This window comes from Miniopterus natalensis, chromosome 2 (assembly GCF_054644295.1).
Source record: "Miniopterus natalensis isolate mMinNat1 chromosome 2, mMinNat1.hap1, whole genome shotgun sequence".
Lineage (NCBI taxonomy): Eukaryota > Metazoa > Chordata > Mammalia > Chiroptera > Miniopteridae > Miniopterus > Miniopterus natalensis.
In genome coordinates this window covers 182,695,948-182,718,161 of record NC_142082.1, presented here as the reverse complement: position 1 = coordinate 182,718,161, position 22,214 = coordinate 182,695,948, and the positions used below count along the sequence as shown (strand labels likewise).

General features: G+C 48.4%; 1 protein-coding gene across 2 annotated transcripts; it reads left to right on the top strand.

The window, feature by feature from the left end:
* The first annotated feature begins 165 nt into the window (after window positions 1-165).
* On the top strand, window positions 166-15,934 carry DESI1 (desumoylating isopeptidase 1). 2 transcript variants are annotated; one of them, XM_016210273.2, is made up of 6 exons: window positions 173-448; window positions 8,195-8,216; window positions 9,338-9,407; window positions 11,666-11,775; window positions 12,441-12,563; window positions 14,178-15,934. In XM_016210273.2, exons 1-6 carry the CDS (start codon window positions 361-363, stop codon window positions 14,269-14,271), a joined length of 507 nt encoding a protein of 168 aa, XP_016065759.1. In that variant the 5' UTR covers window positions 173-360; the 3' UTR covers window positions 14,272-15,934. The 2 variants fall into 2 exon arrangements, with proteins under 2 accessions (XP_016065760.1, XP_016065759.1); XM_016210274.2 differs by lacking the exon at window positions 11,666-11,775 and having other exon boundaries at window positions 166-448; window positions 12,415-12,563.
* The last annotated feature ends 6,280 nt before the right edge of the window (window positions 15,935-22,214 follow it).

Sequence of the window (22,214 nt, the reverse complement as noted above, 5' to 3'; positions counted from 1 at the left end):
TTACCAGTCCTTAGCGAACCCACCCACTTAGCGAAAGCTCCGCCCCCTCCGGCGAGACCCCGCCCCCTTCGCCGGTGAGGATGGTATGCACATGCGCGAAAGTGCGTCCCCGCCCCTGGCCTTCTTCCGTGCGGACCCTGCTGGTCCCGGCTCTGTCACCTCACAGTAGTCGTTGCGGGCGGGGGGCGCGAGCGGTTGGGGCCGCGGGCAAAGCAGGGCCGCCTCTCCCCTGCCCTTCAGGCCGGCCCGGGCTCGGTCCCCCCACGCGCCTTCCGCTCCCCACCCGGGTTGGGTACGGGAAGATCCTAGCCGCTGCCGGGTGCCAGAGGGACTTCGTGGCCGCTGCCGCCACGGGTCCCGATGGAGCCGCCGAATCTCTATCCGGTGAAGCTGTACGTGTACGACCTGTCCAAGGGCCTAGCCCGGCGGCTCAGCCCCATCATGCTGGGTGAGGGGGCAGGGAGTGGGCGGGAAGGAGGGCCAGGGCCGCCGGCCGAGGCGGGGAGGCCTGAGCCAAGGCTCAGGGGGAGACTTGGGGCCCAGAGGACGGCGAAAAGCCCGAGTAGAACAGGGAGGGGTCTGAGGTTTGGGCCCCTATGCTCAGCCCCGTTTCCGTTTGAATCCAGGAGGAAGGGATGGAGAGGAATCACGCCCTTCCCTGTCCCTCCGAGTCCCTTCCGCCGGGAGGGGGGATAGGCGGGCGCCGGGTCCAGGGGGGTCCCTGCCTCGCGGGGCGCGCGCTCTAGCTCCCTGCTCGGCGCGGAGGTGAGGACGCCGGCCGCGCGCCGCCCCTCGTGGCGGAAGGGACGCTGCGGAGGAGATTCCTGGGCGGCCCTCGGAGAGCCTGCCCTCCGTGCCAAAAGGAAACTCTTTCTGCAGCCTCTGGGGTAGGTGGGAAGAGAAAGCGAGAGCTGCACAGACACCCACCCATAGCCCCTCGGTAGGGACGAGTCAGGTCTGCTGGAGCCCAGACGGTAAGCAAGCCATCCGGGGGGAGGACTGGATACGGTTGTGGCCGTAAGGATTAGTAAGGGAAGTATTTCAGTCGCGCTCCACTAAACTACTTAACTGCCAGGAGAGAAAATCAGTGTAGATCAAACCTCATTATAAACCAAATACCAAAACGCCTTGGGTAACATAGAGATCGTCAGGTTTGTGATTTCAGATGACACCGGGCATGAAGGGATCTCAGGAATTGAAAACTGAACAGTTTTGGCAACATCCATTTGAATGACTAGTTTTTCCTGGCTTATGGAGACATTTAGAGAATGTTTTGGTTCATGTGCATAAGACAAGAGGGCAGAGGTCAAGTAAGCAAGGTTACTTCTGAGGGCATCTTTTCAATATCCTTGAGTTTTTAATGTGCTGTGTAGTGAATTGAACTTAACCTCTTAACCCTGGGCCACTGAGTGTTTCCTACATTTAGCTTCACCTCAGAACTACCTAGGGTGCTTGTGAAAAATACGAAGATATCTTCTTTTTCAATGTATATTGGTTAAGTGGGAATAGAAAAAAAAATTTGAACAGTTGTTTAAATCTGCAAGTGTGTGTTTAAAGCAAAGGATATATACATACTTGCTTAAGGGAATCATCTGTAAGAATGCAAAAGAAATTGGTAACAGTGATAGCTTATGGAAAAGTGAACTTGAAGCTGGGGGGCAAGAGTGAAAGGGAGACTTTGCTGTAACTTTTTGTACCTTTGAATTGTATACTTACATACATATGTTATTTATTCAAAATAAACAAAGTTTTAAATGTATGGATTCTAGAGCCTCATTACACAAGTACTAAATGAGACTCTTCTGGAGTTTTGATCCCAAAATTTGTATTTTTAAAAAATATGTTTTTATTTCATAGAGAGGCAGAGGGAGAGAGAGAAACATCCATGAGAAACACTAATGAGAAACATCAATTGGCTGCCTCCCTTCTGCCCCCTACTTGGGATCAAGCCCACAATCCAAGCATGTGCCCTGACCTGGAATCGAACAGGTGACCTACTGGTGCATGAGATGAAGCTCAAAAATTTGTGTTTTTTTTTTAAAGATAGCCCTTTCTTTTTTTTCCATATATCTTTGTTGATTTCAGAGAGAGGAAAAGAGAGGGAGAGAGAGAGCTAGAAACATCAATGATGAGAGAGTCATTGATCGGCTGCAGCCCGCAACCCCAGCATGTGCCCTGACTGGGAATCGACCCCTGATCGCCTGGATCCTAGGTTGACGCTTAACCACTGAGCCATGCCCAGCCGGGCAAAAATTTGTATTTTTAAAAACCTCCTCAGCCCTGGACAGCGTGGGTTAATTGGTTGAGCATCTTCCCATGCACCGAGAGGCCACCCATTGGATTCCCTGTCGGGGCATGCAGGAGGCAGCCCATTGATGTTTCTCTCTCTTCTCTCTTCCTCTCTCTCTCAAATCAATAAAAACATATTTTAAAAAAATAAAATAAAAATCTCCTCAGACAATTCTATGTAGCTGATCCATTATTGGACAAAAGTCAGTCCTAGATTGTTAAAATTAGTAAGGCAGCCCCAGCCGGGTGGCTCAGTTGGTTAGAGCGTGGTCCTGTACACAAAAAAGGTTGGTTCCTGGTCAGGACATTTACCTAGGCTGAAGGTTCAATACCCAGTAGGGACGTGTACAGGAGGTGACCGATTGAAGTTTCTCTCACATTGATGTTTCTCTCTCTCTCTCCCCCCTCTCCCTTTCCTTTCTCTCCCTCTTCCTCCCTCCCTCTCTCCCTTTCTCTCCCTTCCTCTCTAAAAATCAATAAACATATCCTTGGGTAAGGATTAAAAAGATTAGTAAGGCAAATCTGAAAGCAAAACTTACAGAGTCACTGTTAGTTACTAAGATTGCATCAGTCAAGTTCTAACTAAACTTGGAATGGAGCCATTTGGTTACTTTGATCGTGGTGAGGCATTAAATATTTCCTAGACCCAAAAATAAAAGTTTCTCCCTTTATACTGTTTTGTTTTGTTTTTTCCTATTACCTAATAGTTATTGATTTTAGCTGAAAGGGGCCTTACAGATCATTGCTTCATGATTCATTCAGTAGCTACTGAGTGCCTACCATGTGCCATCCATGTGTTAAACTTAACTAAAGATGATAAAATCAACAAAGACACTGCCATCGTGGAGCTATTTAGTGGGGAACTCATTAAAAATAAGTAGGCAAATAAAATAATTACAAATTGTGATAAGTGCTGGGTTGTGCAGGAAGCAAACTGGGTGTTGAGAAAGAAAATAACGAGACCTCCTTTAAAGGTTATCAGGAGTGGTGACTTTTAAGTTGTAAATTTAAAGATGAGGAAGAAGTAGCCAAATCTAATTCTCTCCTCTCTCCACCTTTTTTCCATATTGCTTTTATGCCTTTTGCAAAAGTGATGAAGACAAGGGTTATCAAAGCTAATAGTCATTACTTTCTAGATTTGAAAACCTTATGGAAAATGGGCATTGCCTTACTGGTTCATCCCGTCTGCACATCATTAACCTTAAAGTTGGGTATGTCCCAATTCTATTAATAGCTATGTATTGATTTCCCATTCTGAATATATTTGAACCTTTAAAAAAAAATCAATGTGTTTCCTGACTTTTGTGATGACTTCTAGGAGCATATTAATAGCTAGCATCTATTGAAAGCTTACCATGTGCCGGACCTTTTTTTTTCTTTTTCTGAGAACTTTGCATGTGTTATGCCTTACCACAATTTTGTGAGATGGGTCCTCTTATCGCCTCCAGTTTTCAGTTGAGGCAGAGCAGGGTTATGAGCATGGACCTCCAGAGCTCCTGTTCTGTCATTTTGATGTACCACCTCTACCGTGGAATGTGTTACCTTATAATCGAGGCAAAGGAGGTTCGTGTTCATGTTCGTAAAGGCATCTTTGGCCAAGTATTTCAAGTTTGAATGAGATAAAAATCTGGGCTCAATGTGTATATGCCATTCATAATCATAAATTTATGATCACCTCTCTTAGACTTCATTTTCCGAAACTACATTAGTGTGACCTCACCAGCAGTGCCCTCTTATTGTTATGGCAGTTCCTCATTATAAGACCACATCTAGCTCTATTACACTCATGATTGGACTAGATAAAGCCCAGTGTAATTCTCTTCTCTCCCGAACAATGTAGACTACACCAGTTTACCCTGCCTCCTAGTTTTCAGTCCCCTAGAATGCTTTCCATGAAGGTATTCCCATTCCACAGTCCCTCAATCACCATGAAAATGGTCCTAAAACTATCCTTAGTGTTCTAATCTAGCAGGCAGCCTGATAGTATCTTTCTTTTTCATTGTCACTATTTGCCTAAGATAATTAGCTATTATAATTGTCCTTCAGTTCCTCTTAATAATTTTGTCTGCTCTTTCAATTTTTTTACCTCTTTCTATACTAAAGCATTTAGAGATAAAGGCAGAGGGTTTGGATTTTTTTTTTTTTTTAATTGTAGTAAAAGGTACTTTATATTTGTTGATTGTTTTCTGATTTGAAGTTTTTTGTGCATGCACATATCCTGAGATCACATTTATTTTTCTTTACAAGCCTATCTCAAAATTGTTCTCAGGTTTAAAGACTTAGGGATATGAGGGTGGACTATATATATAGTAATGAAAGACATGAACTCTGTCCTCCACAAGTTCATTTCACTAAAAATAATGTATGTACGCATGCAACGGCATAAAAGAGATTATGATTAGATGCCAAAATGAGTGCGTGGTGAAGCAGTTATTTTAAGCCTTGAAAGAAGGGAGAGGCCATGGTGGGCTGGATGTGTCAGAAAGACTTCAGCAAGAACCTTGAGCTCCTGGGGTACAGAGACTCTGTCTCATTCCCCTGTGTCCCCAGTGGCCAGTCAGAGCTGGTGCTCAATAAATATTCTAGGAATGATTGAGACTTGAAGATGAAGTAGAATTTATTTGAAACTGAGGGTTTTTTTATGTTTCAGTGTCATCTATTGTGCTTTGTTTTAGAGTTTTATTGTTCATTGTGTGGACTGTTTTATATCCAGCTAAGAACGAATTTAGTGATCATGCAGTTTATGGCACAATGAAAACTGATGTGGCTTACAAAGCCCTGTGAGATCCAGCTCCTGTTTTTCTTTCTACCCTCACCTGTCTCCACATACTGTGCACACTGACGTGATCCTTTCTCAGCAGGGTTCCACAAGAGAATTAAATGATCCAAGTGACTGTTTTCTCAGTCTCCCAAAAGCTACTGAGGGGCATTAGGGCTTGATCCTCTTGCAGAACCCCAGTGGAGAGGGGCTGCTGTGCTCCCTGCCAGGGATACTTTTCCCATCTCTTGGCCTGGCAACTTCTCTCAACTGAAATGCCATTTGCTCCAGGAAACTTTCCCTGAACCCCACTCCCCAAATCTTGATTATGTGTCCCTATTATGTCCTGATAACATCCTGTACTCTCCTTTATTAGCGTTCATCATTCTATTTTATAATGGCTGTTTTCTCATCTCTGCCCACACCCACCCTAGCTGGACTGGTGGCTCCATTGGGGGCAAGAACTCTCGATTGTATCCCCAGAGTCTAGCAGTGCTTGGCATTCAGTAAATACAAGTTGAGTGACTGGTGGGATGTTACACATCTACCTCAAAGCATTGCTACAAGGGCAGGCTAATAAATCAAAACAAGCAGTGATCAAGAGGAAACCCTCTCAGTGTTGAGGAAAAGAACTCACGCATCAGTTATTTTGATACTAGGAAAGAATCCTGTACTGACCCCAATATTAGAGTATTAAGTAGTTGTAAATCTACCCTTTTTTTGAGGATTAAAGTACCCTCTCAGTTTTTAACAATGTATTGCATTTTGATTTTGTGATAACTTTTCTCTTCCTAAAGGGCAAGCCACCCCTACCAACAGGATTTTTTTTTTTTTAATATATCTTTATTGATTTCACAGAGAGGGAGGGAGAGAGAGCAACATCAATGATGAGAGAGTCATTGATCGGCTGCCTCCTGCATGTCCCCTGCTGGGAATCGAGCCTGCAACCTGGGCATGTGCCCTAGTCAGGAATCAAACCTCGATCTCCTGGATCTTAGGTCGATGCTCAACCACTGAGCTATGCCAGCAGGGAGAATTTTTTTTTACAGTATTGGCACAGAGACTCACTTATATTATACATATGTTTCCTTTTGCTTTTTCCCACCTAGATTCCACATTTATCCAGTGATCCCAGAGAAGAATAAGCTGATTTTTTAAGTTAACATTAACCCCTTCACATTGCTGGTAATCTGGCAAATGACTGAGCCAACCAGCAGATGAAAATACTCAGTTAAAAACACTTCGTCACTGGGGCAGGAATCTGAGGTGAGCTGGGGCTGCGCTTGATTTGCATCAATGAGCTAATGCCCCTGCAGACCCATCACCATCACCCACTTTGTGCTCATTAATAGACATTGATTTAGCACCAGCAGTATGCCAGCTGCTGATTCGTCTTACAACCGGCACAGCTCCATCTATCTTAATTGATAAGGTAGAGGCAGGATTTTCTCCTTGACTTTTATATTCTCACTTTACTCTTACAATCAGTGGAAGGCTGACTAATGTGGGCCTCACCTTTTTGTTATTCATGATGAAAAACAAGGCTGACATCCATGTCTTCAAGTTGTTTTCATGTGACTACTTCATAGGCCTCCAAATCAATGCATTGGAAATGCTAACGAGCTTGGAGACATGCAGCCATCTGACCCACCTGCTCTCCAGCTTGCTGAGAAAATCCTGATGGGAAAATAATCTGCTTCTGTAATGTGCTAATATCCACTGAGCCTAATTCGTTGTCCCAAAATGGCCCTGTGCCCTAATTCAATCTCACTCACTCCCACCCCAGTGTAGCCAAAAACATTTAAAGATCAATCCAATCCCGCTTTCCGTTGTGTGGCACCCTGCGCAGGAGGCTGCTCTTTTCCTCCCGAGAGCAGGCTGCCAAGCGGCTGCCCTTGCATTGCTGTCTGAGCTGCTCCAAGCGCATCATCGTAGCTTGCTTTTTCTTGTTTTTATGCAGGACAAACCATGAATCCTTACTAAATGCTAATAAATCTTTGCCCACACTACCACGTATAGATGCGTAAGAATAAGGATAACTGTGAAGCACTTTCAATTAAGAAAAGATGCAAATCCATTCGATCCATTTTAAACGTTGGCTCCACATGTTTGGCAGATGGATGAATAAATGAGAGCATGAACAAGAGAACCTTTTCTCTATCCCTGTCACCACTCTAAGGGTGGGTGAGCTATTGACGGAGCTGATAAGGAGGAGGCATCATGTCCAGCTTACAGGCAAACTTAGTGATTGGTACAGAGACTATCAGGAATAAAGTAGGGCTTGTATCTTTCAACTTTGAATTGTTTTCCAAGTGTAAACGAACCGACAGGATGGTCTCTGAGGCCCCTATCCAAAACTCCATTCTTTAGTGGGACTGGGTTGGAACTGATGGATCTGTCTGGCTGTCTTCCTGGAGCACTGAGCATGGGCACCTGAGAGGGCAGTAGCAGGCTCGAGTGCAGTATGCCAAGGTTGCAAAGTCATTTGAGTAACAAGCCAGGGCAGTTAAGATTGGGGTTAAGAACTCTGGCCTAAATAGCACTGTGTGTGTGTCAACCAACCGAACTAACAAAACAATACCTCATCTCAGCAGATGGGCGTGCAGCATCTCTGCTCCAGGTACTGTGCTGTGTGCTGGAATTACAAAGATACATGAGAAACTGCCCTGGTCTTTGAGACAGTTGTAGTCTAATGGGGAGAAAGACACAAGACTAGGTCGTTTCGATACCAAGGTACCATGAGAGCAGCCATAGAACTCAAATTCTAAAGCCTGAAAGAAATGAGTTAACCTATTTAGGCTTGTGGTATATACCAGGCACTGTTCTGGGCATATTTCATGTGTCATCTCCTTTTAATCTTGGAAGTGTTATGAGATAGACACTCATTCTGTTTGTTTTTAACAAAATAAGACACTGAGGTTTAAACAGCACTGGGGAGTGGTGGATTCTGATCACTTTCAACTTACTTAACATGACACACCTGTGTCACGACCTAAAGACCTTATTGGAGAAAAACTGCATTCCTAGAAAGTCCCTCAAGAGGTTTATAATGGGTTCCTTGGGGTTTGAGTGATATTCTAAATTTACTCAGGCTGGGAGACCATTTAGTCTAGTCCCAAGTGGCTAAATCTCTTCTTCTTTCCACAGGGAAACAACTGGAAGGCATCTGGTAAGTTGGGTGGGATCCTTACATTGACTGGTTTACAAAACAAAGCTGCACCTGTGCACTTCAAGTTCCTGCTGTGGTTCCAGCTTGAAGCCCAGCTCTCCACATCGTAAATCTTCAAGGTGTAATGCAGTGCTTCTCAACCAGGGGCTCTCTTGCCCCCGCCCCTCTACCTGGACATTTGACAGTGTCTGGAGACATTTTGGGTGGGTGGGCGGAGGCCAGGTATGCTGCTCTGAACATCCTAAATGCACAGGACAGCCTCACGAACAAAGAATTATTCAGCCAAAACTGGCAGTGGTGCTGGGATTGAGAAACCCTGCCTAAAGAAAGGCAGGATGATGTCCTGCCCACCCCTGACCAAGGTTTCTACAGAAGTCTCAAGGCTCCACAAGTCTGTTAAAACACATCTACTTTGGTCTCTCACTACTAGACCCATCCCTGTCAGACAAGATGGTGGCTGTGGCTGAGCTCTCAGCTCCATTTATGAGGAAGCCATAGGTCAGTATTCGGTCTTGGCTCCCAGACCCTGCTGACATTGAGTTGACCAGAATGACCTTTTGCTGTGTTTGACTCAAACCAAATAATACGAACTTGAAATAGGTCTGCACTTCACATCATCTGGCCTTTCCCTCAGCATGGTCCAAGTGAACTTCTGTTAGTTTAAAAAGCTGGGATATACCTTGGTCTGCAGTCTTTATTTCAGTAATTGATTTGTCAGTATCAGGGTGAATCTCTAGGGACTCCCCTCTGCTCATATGATCTACAGCAGTGATTCTCAACTGGGGAAAATTCTGAAACATTTGGTAATGGCTGAGAACATGTTTGGTTGTCACAACTGAGGGGGGTAGGGGGTGCTACTGGCATCTGGTAGGTAGAGGCCAGGGTGCTGCTAAACATCCTGTACTACACAGGACGGCCCCCACAATGAAGAACTGTCCAGCCCCAAATGTCAGTAGTGCCAAGTTGGGAAACCCTCATCTTGCCTTTGTTTCGTTAGTTTTCTAAGGCTGTTGAACACAGTCCTATCCTTGGGCAGAGATGATTCTCATTGCAGTGTAGTGACTGCTTTTCTCAGGCTGGTTGTAAGTTTTCTGGCTCATTCTCTCTCCTCTGCGTTGCAGGCACACCTCCATAGTTGTACACAAGGATGAGTTCTTCTTCGGCAGTGGTGGGATCTCCAGCTGTCCCCCGGTGAGTGTCTTCCCCGCACCCTGTCCTGCAGTCTCAGGTTCCTGGGGGTTCCCGGAGACCAGGAACTGGGCTGCTACTCTCTGTTCTCGCTTTGGCACAGTGTATGTAGGTCTGTGGCATAGTCTCTCACAACTACCTGAAAACTCAGCTCAGGAAAACCCTTCCCAGACCCTCCAGCCAGTTGCTCTCCTCTCTGCTCCCACAGCATTTTTGGTCCCTCTGTGTCACATGGAGCATGTTATGGTGAAATGAGCTGTTCCTGTCTCCACAAGGAACTATGCGTAAGCTTTGTGAGCTGAGCCTGTGTCTCACTTTTCTGTTCTCATGACCAGCTCAGAGCCTGGCTCATAGTATGAACTCAGCCAATGTGAAGCCAAATGTGAGGGTTCTGAAAAGTAAAGTGAGTTGCCCAAAGTTACACAGTCAGAAAGTGGTACCAGTACTAGAACTCAGGTCTCCGACTCTAAAGCCCATGCCATCTTCCAAAAAAGTTCTGTGTCACTGTCTAAGGATTATCACAGGAGGTGCTCAAGTCACATTGCCATTCATTATAGTACCCATAAATGGGAAGTCACTCTTGGTTTCTTTTCACTGGTCCCACCTCTTGTAACATCCTTCATTAATCCCAGTTGATTCTACCTTGTAAATATGTCTTAAGTCAGTCTGTCTCTCTTCATCTGTCCCCTTTTCTCCAGAGCTTTCACCTAAATCCAGGGCCACCCTCATGTCTAGCCTGGACCACAACAATGCATCTCCTCTTCTTTGTCAGTCAGTTCTCCCCATGGAGGCAAAGTGACCTTTTCACAGTGAAAATCTAATCATGGCATTTCCCTGCTTAAGTCAGACTCTCCCCATTGCTCTTGGAATAAAACCCAGGAAGCTCAGCATGACGTCCAGAGCCCTAACTGGTCTCGGTCTCCCTCTCTTGGTGGCCTCTTTTCAATTCATGCCCTTGCCCACTCCTCTCTCTCCTCACTCCTTGAACAGGCCTTGGCCATTTGAACCTGTCCTCTGACTTCAGTCCACCTCCCTGTCCCTCACCTTGTTATGCCTCTCCATCCTTCAGATCTGAGCTCAGTGCCACATTCTCAGGCAAGTCTTCCCTGGTCCTTCAGACTGAGGTGTCCCCTGTCATATCTACTGACGGCATTCTGTAGCTTTCCAGCAAGACCCTTATTGCAACTCATACTAATACATTGGTTTATGGAATATTTTGTCTGCCTTTCCCGCTATACAATAAGCTCCCTGAGGGCAAGAACCTCACCTGTTTTGTCCACATCATGCCCCAGTGCCTAGCTAAGGCCCGCACATAGTAAATTCTCAATACGTATTTATTATGTGAGTGAAGAATGGGAGGGTCAAATAGTGACCTCCTGTAAGTCATCATTTTTCTCTGACTACCGTGAGTGTCCTGCTCACCATGCCATCCCCAGCGTCAGGTACACAGTAGGTGCTCACTAGCTATTGCATACATTCACAGTCTTTGCGGGGAGCTCTGCTCTGGAGCCCTCACTTTTCCCCAGTTCACTCCCAGTACTGTCCTCCCCAGTGATCCTGTTGCTTCCCCTTGGCTGGCTTCCCCCTGGGCCTCAGTGCCCCTTGGTCTCTGTGGCAGTCTGTTAGCCCCTGGCTGAGGGTTTTCTGTAGGCCTTTGAGGGGCCATTAACTCCCTCGCCTGTTGAACCCTATTAGCATCGTCGGATTATCCTCTCAGATCATAAAAGAACTGAACTGTGGGAATATTTGCCAGCTGGCCAGATTTCTCACTGTCCTTCACATTTTCCCGTGTTCAGGGGTATTGATCATGTCACCAGAAACACTGGCTGCTCACCTTCTGAGTGTGGGCATAGAAGGTGGCCTGGCAAGGGGGAGCCATTTCTAATTGTCCTGCTCTGCCCTCGTGAGCAGACATGTTGGGGACAAAGAGAGACAGATTCTGGGCTCCTATCTTTTTAGCAACTGAATGAGTCGACAGCGTCAGGAGTCTGACCTGCATGAGACTCAGTTTCCCGGGGCCCCACCAGAAACTAGAAGCCCGACTTAGCCATCTTTCTAGGCCTGGCAATGGGAAGTCTTTAGGAAGCTCTAAGCCGCTATAGCCCTGATACAACTAGGAAATAACCATCTTCATCTGCCCTGGGTGCTCTGAAAGTTAAAAGTTGTCAGAACAGAGCATTTGTGGTCATCCATGGAAAGGCACATTAAAAAATTCAACAGAAATGGTAATTTAATGACTCTCTTTGGGTTGGCTCTTTTAGGGAGGGACATTGCTTGGGCCCCCAGACTCTGTGGTTGATGTGGGGAGCACAGAAGTCACAGAAGAAATCTTTCTGGAGTACCTGTCCTCCCTGGGGGAGTCTCAGTTCCGGTGAGTGGAGACAGGGGTGGTGGTTAGTTGTGTCTGTCTCCCCCACTAGATAATCAGCCACCAGAGGACAGCCACCAGGTCACATCCCCCTGCGCACTCAGCACAAGGTCTGGCCCAGCATTTGCTGAGTAAATATGAAGAGAAGGCAGAAGAGCTCAGCGTTGCCCCGAGGCCAATATCGCATCCTAGCAGACCTTCTGCTGGGACTTTGAGGGAAGGACGGGCTATTGATTCTTTCTGGTTAAAATCAGCTGTTGCTATCTCAGCAAATGCTGCTCTCAACCCACACTGGCCAAGTATTCTGTCCTGAAAATAAAAAACAAGGTTTGTGGAGGGGCTGGGATAAAACACAAACTTGAGCAGATTTTCTCTTAAAGAAGCTTTAGTCAATTTCAGTGTGTTAAACTCTAACCCAGGAGCTCTGCTTTTGTGAACGTAAAGATTCTCCTGAAATTATAGGGGAGCCTCTTGTTTATATCTCATCCTTTTCTTCAAAATCTGTTTCAATGGTCCGGTGAGGCAAATCAAGCAGCCCGTGGAGCATGCAAGAGGAGGGAAGTCAGTCCTCAAATTCAGCTATCTCCCCCTTCCATGACCTGGTTTGAGATATTTCATACACTTGCTTGTGACCTCTCATAGCTGTGCTCCTTTCTCACAACGCACAGAGGTGAGGCCTACAACCTCTTTGAACACAACTGTAACACCTTCAGCAACGAAGTGGCACAGTTCCTGACGGGGCGGAAGATCCCTTCTTACATCACTGACCTGCCCTCTGAAGTTCTCTCCACGTAAGTGACCTCTGTCTCTGCCCTGCCTTTGAAATCCCCATCCGCAGCCAGCGCCACTCCCCTGCCCATGTCTGCCCTCCCCTGGTCTCAGCAGAATCCTCCCAAGCTGGGTGGGCTCTGTCATGGCAGCTCAAACGTGGACAGCCACCATTTTCTCTTCTCACCAATACCCACCTGTTACTTCACCCTGCTTGGAGTTGGACCACTCTACCCTGGCCTGAGTGTGACTGCAGAACTTAGAAACCCACTTGTGCAGAATCCTGGCACCTGTCTTTCCCACTGCACGTGAAGCATGCCACTCCCCAGAAGCGCCCGCGTAAAATGCAGTTTTAGATGGCGGAGCAGAGAGTAGGTCAGAGAATTCGGAAGGCGGCTATTTCAGTCTTTCTCCCTCTGCATCATGAGCTCTTTGACGCCCTCAAAGACAGCTTCCTACTTGCCCTCGTAGCTTGTGGGCCATCACCCAGGCAGTGTCCCCTAAAAGGACACACACCCACCCAAAGCCATCACACCCCTCCCTCCTTTGCTATTGGCCATGTCCATTTGTTGGCTCTGACTCAGTTTCTCCTGAACTGAGGCCCTGTCCAACAGGGATCCTGGCAGGTTTAGCAAGCTCAGCAAGCTGAGCTGTTTTCACACCTGGGTAGGAACTGCTCAGAAAAAAGTGCCTAGGAAACAAGGCTGCTATGTCAGGTCGGTGAGGAAAGCCCCGTCTCCCAGCCCTGGCCCTGCCTGCCTTGGTGGGTGTGTTCAACCCCACCACCTTACCACAGGATCTAGGTTATGGCACCCTGAACAAACTTTGGTAGCTAGAATGTTCTTGCTGTCATTATTTGTTGGGTAGAGTCCCTGGACTTGTCTGAATTAGGGTTATTATTTCTGTGTCATCTGTTTATGCCTTGGAATACTTCATTTCCTTTGAACTTGGGGACAATTTTCAAAAATGGCCTTTTCCACCAAAGGAAAACAACGCAGTAACTGAGATGTGTTGTGGGCAACATGTTTTAAGGTTGAAGTAATCTTGGAAAGTCTGAGATCCAGTATTTGCAGTTTTGTCCCAGCTAAGCCCCTCTGAGGACAAATGGGGAGCCCTTTACAAAGTGGCATTAACCCCTGACAACCTGCATTTGTCACTTTTCCTGATTCTTCCCTGTATCCCCAGCAGACCTCAGTTCCTGGTGGACCCTCACTCCTGACTTTACCTTTCTCATGTCCTTTTTTTTTTTTTTAACCTCAGCTTCCTCATTAAACTTCATTTTTATCTTCTTATACCATGAGAATGAAAGATACAAGTACAGAAAGTACAGGAAGCTCTAGTTCCCACTATGCAACCAGCCTATTGAAGCCCCAGCTAACCATGACCTAGAGGTGAAGGTAGTGAGATGGTAGCATCTATGGGGGAGAGGACCCTAGGAGTCAAAATGCAGAGCAGGCTATGTAGAGACCCCCTCCATGAGAAAGCAGGCGGGAGGTAAGTGAGAGTGAAATGAGGTGAGGGTGTCCTCCCCGTGTGGCAGTACCGCTGGCCCTGTGGCTGGAGCTGGGCATGCTGGCCCCCTGCGCCTCCCTGCACCCCAGAGCCCACCCCAGCTCCTGTGTCTGTTTTCTCCGCAGCCCCTTCGGACAGGCCCTGCGGCCCCTCCTGGATTCCATCCAGATCCAGCCTCCTGGAGGGAGCACCGTGGGCCGACCCAATGGCCAGAGCTAACAGGACTGCATGGGACCGCCCTGCCTCACCAGGGCTTTTCCTTTTTAAACAAAACAAACCCTACCAGATTTCTATTTTATAATTTTACATCAGAGCTAACAACCAGGGGACAGCTTTTTAAATTTCCCAGGGAAGGAGATCATCAGGCTGCATGTAGGACAATGCTGCTAAGAAACAGAACACAACGCCACCCCTTCTAATAGTATTATACTAATTTATTAAGGCTGTCTTGTCTGTGCGTTCACTTGTGACGCTGGTTCCTAAGCGTCCTCCACGCTCGAGAAAGGGGGGGAGGTGTTTAAGCAGAAAGCAGGAAGCACAGTTTGGGGGAGCCCCAACCTAGAACCTCTTTCCAGAGAATGCCCATGCTCCACCCAGGTTGCCACCACCTGTGGAACCCAGGAGAGTTTTACAACAGCCATGACCTGCAAGCAGTTCCTCTCTAGTTTAAACGAACCAAAGGAGTTGGTGCACGTGGGACCAGTTTCGGGATGACTCACCCAACCCAAGTGAACTAAGTCCGTGAGACCAGAGCTGGAGCAGGCAGAAGCCGCAGGTTGGAGGGAGAGTGACAGCAAGTGTCAGTCAGAGAAACCAGGATAAAGCCATTCCTCCTGCCTCCTACACTGATTGCCAATCTCTGACATCACTTTTGGAGAACCTGCCTCGCTGCCTACAGGCTGCTCTTCCTCAGCATAGCTGGCCTGTCGTAATTAATGAAGGTCTGGGCTGGAGCGGCAAAGACCCAGGCCTTTTGTCTGCAAGTAATAATGTAGGTTATTGTAGTCACTGTACCCACCCCACCCAGACCAACCTGCAGTATTCAGCTGGGGACCAAGGGAAAATGTCCCGGATTAGAAGGAATAATAAATGCACAATCAAGGTGGCAAGAAACTTAGAGTTGTTTCTGATAGGAATTTGTACGGCATCCTGAAAGTGTTTTGAAGATACATGTTTTGTTGTCGTTCTGACTTTAAGGAAGCGTCGGGGATGGGGGGTACATGGCCGTTTCCTTGTGAGCTGCTGCTGAGAGCTTACAGGCAGGGAACAATCTGGAAGTTTCTTACCTAGAGAAGATTTTAGATTCCCTTTCTTCACTGAGCCTCCCCTTAAGTTAGCTTTTGGGGAAGTGAGGGTGGAGAGAGGACTCAGCTACCAGGTACCTGAGGCCCAGCTCTGGCATTCTTGGGCCCCTCTTGCCACTCCTGCCACTTCTCAGACTTAAATCATGTTGTGTTTCCTGGGGTCCAGCCTGCGGCAGGTGCCTTTTCTCTCCAAAAGCTGCTGCTCACCTCTGGCCTCCTCTCCTCCTGTGTGTGCCATCTGCCAGAGCAGTTGGCATCGTCTGGGTCTCAGCTAAAGGAAAAATGTTACTCTGCCTTAGTGTCTGCCTCTGACCTGACCAGCTGCGATGTCAAGTGACATTTTGGAACTTTTTAGATCGGAGACCAAGCCAATGAGCAGTTTAATTCTTCTCGAGACCCACTCATTTGCCAGAATGCATGGCAGTGATACACGAGAGCAGAAACTGGCGGGGACGCTCACTTAATGTTCACCGACTGGCAGAATGGACCATGGAGAATGGGTTTCTCCCAGGAAGGCCGCATGTTGGTCCAGGCTTTGCTTCCCACCTGAGTCTCTCCGTTTCCAGCTTGCCTTGCCTCTCTCTGCCAGGCTCTTGCTCCAGACACCTCCACACAGCTCTAGCCAAAAGGCACTGAGCATCACAGGCTCCTCCTCTCTCCCCCCCATCTCCAGGCCTAACTGGTTTCGCTCCTACCAGCAGCCACCTCCAGACCCAGCGCTGTACTGAAAAATGGCTCCCCTAAGAGACTGAGTCACTTGGTTCATTGAAAGTCCCCTTCATGCCCAGCAGCCATTTGTGCCAATGCCTGCACCCCAGGGAGAGACAGAGGTCAGTGAGCCATCTTCTCAGAGCCCTGCAGGAAAGCAGGCTCTCACCCCTTCCCCCACCCAAGTCCCACTGGCACTAACTCGGAAGCCCAGGCTCCGGCTCAGCCCCCCCAGCCCATCCGCACATTTCTCTGTCTCCCAGCACCTCAGGAGCGTGTCCATTGTACCCAGCTAGCTCCACGTGGGCGTGCATGGGTGACAAGTGAGCCATGTGTGATCATAGAGCACAGTGAACACCTCTGTAGAGGTCCGCTGGTTCAGAGGAACACAGAGGAAGGAGGGATGAGACTGGCACCCCTCCCAGAAATAAAGCTTGTACCTTTGAGATTTCTTTTTGCCCTTGAAGTAAACTAATAACTGTGTTTAGTGCGGAGGTGTTTGCTGGTTTTCTTTGATGTTTTTTCTAATGCAATAAACTCACTCTGCCTGCTGCGCTTGTGTCATGATTGACAATCCAGGTGTGTGTCCAACATGAAGCAGCCCTGCTCCTTGATCTGCCTCCCTCCGAGCTTGACTTGGCTGAGTCTGGATGTGCTGCCTTTGCTTGGTTGGAACCCTTGCACATAAGAAGTGACAGCAGAGGAGAGTGTGTGACTCTCACCATTGGATTATTAGGATGGGGAACGGGCCCAGAGAGAATGCTGCCTGCCCAAGGTCACCTCACAGCTTGTGGTGGAGTAAGACTCGAAAGCCTGGTCTGCTGGCCCCAACTTCTGAGATCTTCCCCTACAGGACTGTGTCCATCGGGCCATGTCTGTCCTCACCAAAAAGTATTCACTTCTGGTTTCAGTTTGGCTATAGTCTGGGTCTGTGACCACAGAGATCTCTCCCCACCTTGCTACCGTAACCTCATTGAACAAGTGTTGGGTGGCAGATCTCCAGACACCCCCCACTACTACCAGAAGCCCAGCCTGCGCTGGTGTTTTCATACAGCGGACTGGAAATGTGGGTCCTGGTCCCACTTTCAGATGAGAAACTAAGTTATCCAGGCGGCAGGTGGCTGGGCCCTTGAATCCAGGCCATGTTCTCGCCACTGAGGCATTGCTGAGGCTCTGTCCAACACTAGCTTAAGAATAAAACAAGACGCTCTGTCTCCAGAGGACACGGAGCAGGTGGCTTTTGCTTCCTGAGAGCTGACCTGTTCAGAGACAGGAGTCCTTAGAAGTGCCTGACCTGAGATCACACACCCTGGGCCTAAGTTCTAACTTTGCCACTTGTGGGCCATTCTGTTTGTCTCATCCGTAAGACAGGGCATTCCAATGGGACCTATCTCACAGGGTGGCTTTGAAAAGAGTCAATGTAAAGTGCTTTGCCCAGTGCCTGGCACAGTTTAGGTGCTCAGTGGATATAAAACTGAGGGCAGAATTCATTCAACAGCCACTGACAGGACTGCGAGCCAGCTCCATGCAGAGGCCCTGGCAGTCCTCCCTGCTGAGGACAGTTTAGAAGACAAGGCACTGTAGACATGCACCACCCACTTCTGGAGGAAATGGCAAGTCAATCTGGAGTAAGTTCATTCAACCCCACAAGCGTTTCCCTGGAAGCCCACTGTGTGCCGCGCAGAGAATATTTCTGGGGAGGCTGGGAGACAAGGGTAGACAGTCATCTCAGGTGGCGATGGTGCTTGGGAAGAAATAAAACCAGGTGGCAGCATAGTGCGCGGGGGGGGGGGGGGCAGTTGTTAGGAGCTGGGGAGGGTTTGTGTGATGTGATGTTTAATCTGAGACCTAACAAAGCGCAGATGTGAGGGAAGAGCATTCCAGACACAGGGAGCAGCAAGTGAAAAGAACATTGGAGGGACTAAGGGGGCCTGAGTGGCCGGAGCACCAAAGCGATGGGGCGGGGGATGAGGCTGGAGCAACCCATGGGTCGCACGGCACAGGGCCTTGTAGGTCAAAGAATGACATGATCAATTGCTATATTGATGCCAGACTGGGGCAGGGGGCCAAGAGGGGCATCAGAAAATTGGGGGGGGGGGGGGGGTAATGCAGTTGTCAGGCAGGAGGTAAGCTGTATTGTGTGTCACTATGTGCCCAAAGCTGTGAAGAAGCCTTGGAAATTGGTTCGGTCCCTGCCCCACGGAGCTCAACATGTGACTAACAGAATGCAACAGAAACTTGAAGGCCAGAGCTGCGGGGACTGCAGAGCGGCTGTCAGCCACTCGCCCCGCTTCCATGAGCTTTTACTGGGTTACTCCAACTTTGATTTGGAGTGTGCTTAGATTTCCTTGATTCTTCCAAAATGAAAATAAGTTTTTGGTTATATGAGTATAAAGGTAATATATATTTATAAAATATAAGCAACCAATACAAAGACGAGAAAGTCACCCAGGATTCCATGTTATGGAGAAATGTTAGCATTTGTGAACATCTTTGCAGATGTTCCTGAGGACTTGAGGACACACAGTAGACGTAGATGTGCTGTGTGGTACCTGGCTTTGTTCTCTCAACATGTAGTGAGGCTCTGGTGAACACACAATACAGTGTACAGATGATGCATTGGGGAACTGTTCCCCTGAAACCTTTATAATTTTGTTAACCAGTGTGATCCCAATAAATTCAATAAAGAGGAAAGAAAAATATGTAGTGAGGCTCCAGCAAGATAAGATTAGGCTGCTCATCGCAGACGTGTGCATGGAAGCAGGATGGCTGTGGAGTGGGAGCCCGCGCAGTGGGAAGGTGCCTGCTGGCCATTGCACCGTGAGACCCACGTCTCCTCAGGCTCACACAGGGGCTCTAGCCAGAGAGGGCAGGCAAAGAACCCACTAGGTGTCTGGCACATTCCTGATTGTGAGCCCTTGGCCACGGAGTCTGGCTGCTTTGGGAGGGGACTTCGGGCTCCTGGTCAACCTTGAAGACCAGGGGTTCAGAGCCCTGCGGAGATTTCTGTTCCATTTCCCCCGCTGAAAAGAGCCTGGCAAAGTCACGCTGCAGTGAGAGAGATGGACCCCAGGTGGCGCTGTGCACCGCACGCCGCCAGCCACAGCCGAGCTCGGCTGGCTGGAGTACCGCAGGTCACGTGGCTTGCCCTGCTCCCCACACACCTCTACACTTCGGTGGCCCCCAAAGAGACCACCGGGCAACATATTCATCAAGGCCCTTCTCTGTCTTGTCCCCGGACCTCTCCAACCCCCACACCCTGCTGCAAGAGCAGGTTCCTGGCACTGCAGGTAGTTTCCACCTCTGTCCTCAATTTACCATTTGCTCCCCACCTATCCTCAGAGCAAACCCCTCACCTAGTGCCAAAGGCCCAGCACCAGCACTTTCTCCGCAAAGCCTTCCTGACCTCTCCCCACCTACAGCCTCCCCTTCCCTTCTGTGGGTGCCTCCCGAGACACTCCTGCCAGCTGGGGCAGGGCCTAGTAGTGCCCAGCACCGAGCATGGGGCCTGGCACAGAGCTGCCATCAGGGAGTGAATCAGTCCCAGTAGGCCCACATTGAGGGGAAGGGGCAGGTCATAAAAAACCCTGAACCTGGATTTAGAGCTGCCTGGATTGACCTTGATCAAGGACTTCCCTTCACTGAGCCTCAGTTTATTCTCTGTAGAATAAAAACTATGGGTCGAATAGTCTCGATGACCCCTCCAAAGTGGGACTCCTCTCTCCACCACTGGTATGAGAGGTGAGGAATGACTTGCCCAAGGTCTCACAGTCCTTGGGGCTCAGGTCTGAGCCACAGAGATCACTAACCCCAGATGTCAGGAGGCTGCTGTCCTTGCTTCTTACCCGCAGGTGGGGTAGTGCTGGGACCCAGCCATCTCTGTCCCCACTGACTTCGGCTGAGGGAGTCCCAAGGGGGCCTGTGCCAACCCAGCAACAGCCTCCACCCCCTCCACAAACCACCTCTAAACATGCGCACTTCAGCTGGTTCAAATTTAATGTATTTGTTTATCGTGAAAACAATGTGAGCTCTCGGCAGGCATTTTGGAAAATGAAGAAAAAACACCCAACACCCACAGTCTCCCCAGCCACCCACTGCTCCAAACCAAGATGGAATTAAAACCAGCAATAGTCCTGACCAGCTCTCTGCAGAGCCTCTTCAAGCACATCTCCTCCCCTGCACCCTCATCTAACAGCCCAGAAAGGCTGCAGTGGTGGTCCCATTTACTGATGAGGAAGGGGTTCAAAGAGTGGGAGGGACCTGCCCAAGGTCACCTGGCCGGCTGGGAGGGGCGGCCCCAGGAACTATCAGTGTGACTGTACACCCACTACACCTGGGCCGCCCCCTTGGACTCAACTGCCCACCTTCAGAAGGTCATACCCCGGCAGGGAAAAGAGGGTCAACAGCCCTGTATTCATTCAGCAACATGATGCTTGGTCTTCCACCAAGGGGCAGGGAAAAGCCTGGGCTCCAGGGGAATGGAACTGAGTGTGAATCCTGACTGTTCTGTGTGACCTGGGAAAGCCACTTTGTCTCTCCGGAGTCAGTATCTGGGTCTAAAAATTGAGTATAAGAGTATTCACCTCAGAGGATTCTGGCAAAAGAAAATGAAACCCCCAAGGTACGCGCTATACTGCCCAAAGCAAACATGGAAGTCACTAACCTGCAAATCTCAGCCAACTGGATGGCCCAGAAGAACCTAGCCTTCCTCCCTGAGCAGGATCCTGCCAGGATGGGGTCTTGGGACCCCTGCCTTCAGGCCTGGCTTCCTTTGGTGCTCTGGAAACACCCTTCTGGCCAGTCCTTCCAGTCCCAGTTTGCCTAATCCTGCTCCTTGCTTTCCCCAAGGCCTCCCCAGGGCCTCATCTGAACACCAGTTGCCAGGGATAAGCCTCCCTCTTAAAGGGACATACTGGTGGCCATAAAGGCCACCCTATCTGGGTTTGTATCTCAGGGCAGTTCACTCCCCCTCTCTGGGTTTCAGTATCCTCATTACTGAAATGAGCTGTGGTGAGAATTCAGGGAGAGATTATGAAAGGTATTTGCAAGGAAACTGGTTCACTACAGGTCTAAGGCATAGGTGTGCTATTGTTGGGAGCTTATCTTTGTCTTTGAAAAGGTGGAACCAATCCATAGGAGACAAACCTTGTCCTGCTCTATGGGCCCCATCCTACAGCTTCTGGATTCCAGCACCAGGGGCGAAGCCCAGGCATCTGCATTTAACCAATTCCCTAGGAATTCTTTTTTTTTTTTTAATTTATCTTTATTGTTGAAAGTATTACAGATGTCCCTTTTTTTTCCCCATTGATCTCCTCCACCCTGCAACCACCCCACCCCTAAGCCTTCCCCATACCAATGTCTGTGTCTATAGGTTATGCATATAAGTATATAAGTTCTTTGATTAATCTCTCCCCACCCACTCCCCACCCCACCTTCCCTCTGAGATCCCTCAGTCTGTTCCATGTTTCTATGTCTCTGGAGCTTTTATTTTATTTTTTTAATTCTCTGACGGTTAATTAAGCCAGGGGATTCCTTTTTTAAAAAAATTTATTTATTGAATTTTAGAAACAGAGAGATCGATTTGTTGTTCCACTTTTCATTGGTTGATTCTTTTTTTATAATATGTGAGGTGTTGTTGTTTTTTTATTTTAGAGAGAGAGGAAGGGGGGAGAGAGATAGAAACATCGTGAGAAAGAAATATCAATCTACTGCCTCCTGCACCCCCCTACTGAGGATAGAGGTCCCCCCCCCCCCGCAATCTGGGAACTGAACTGGCGACCTCTCAGTGCATACATAGGGCAATGCTCAACCAGCTGAGCTGCACTAGCCAGGGCATAAATGTTCTTTTTTTAAAAAATATGTTTTTATTGATCTTTAGATAGAGAGGAAGGGAGATGAAGGGAGAGGGATAGAGAGATAGAAACATCGATGAGAGAGAAATATTATCAATTGGCTGCCTCCTGCATGCCCCCCACCGGGGATCAAGGCTACAACTCAGGCATGGGCCCAGACTGGGAATCAAACCATGACCTTCTGGTTCTTAGGTCAGTGCTCAATCACTGAGCCACACTGGCTGGGCATTAATGTTCTCTTAGAGTTCGAGTCTTGACTCTGACTTCTTTCCTAGCCAGAACTCAAGAACAGAGGTTG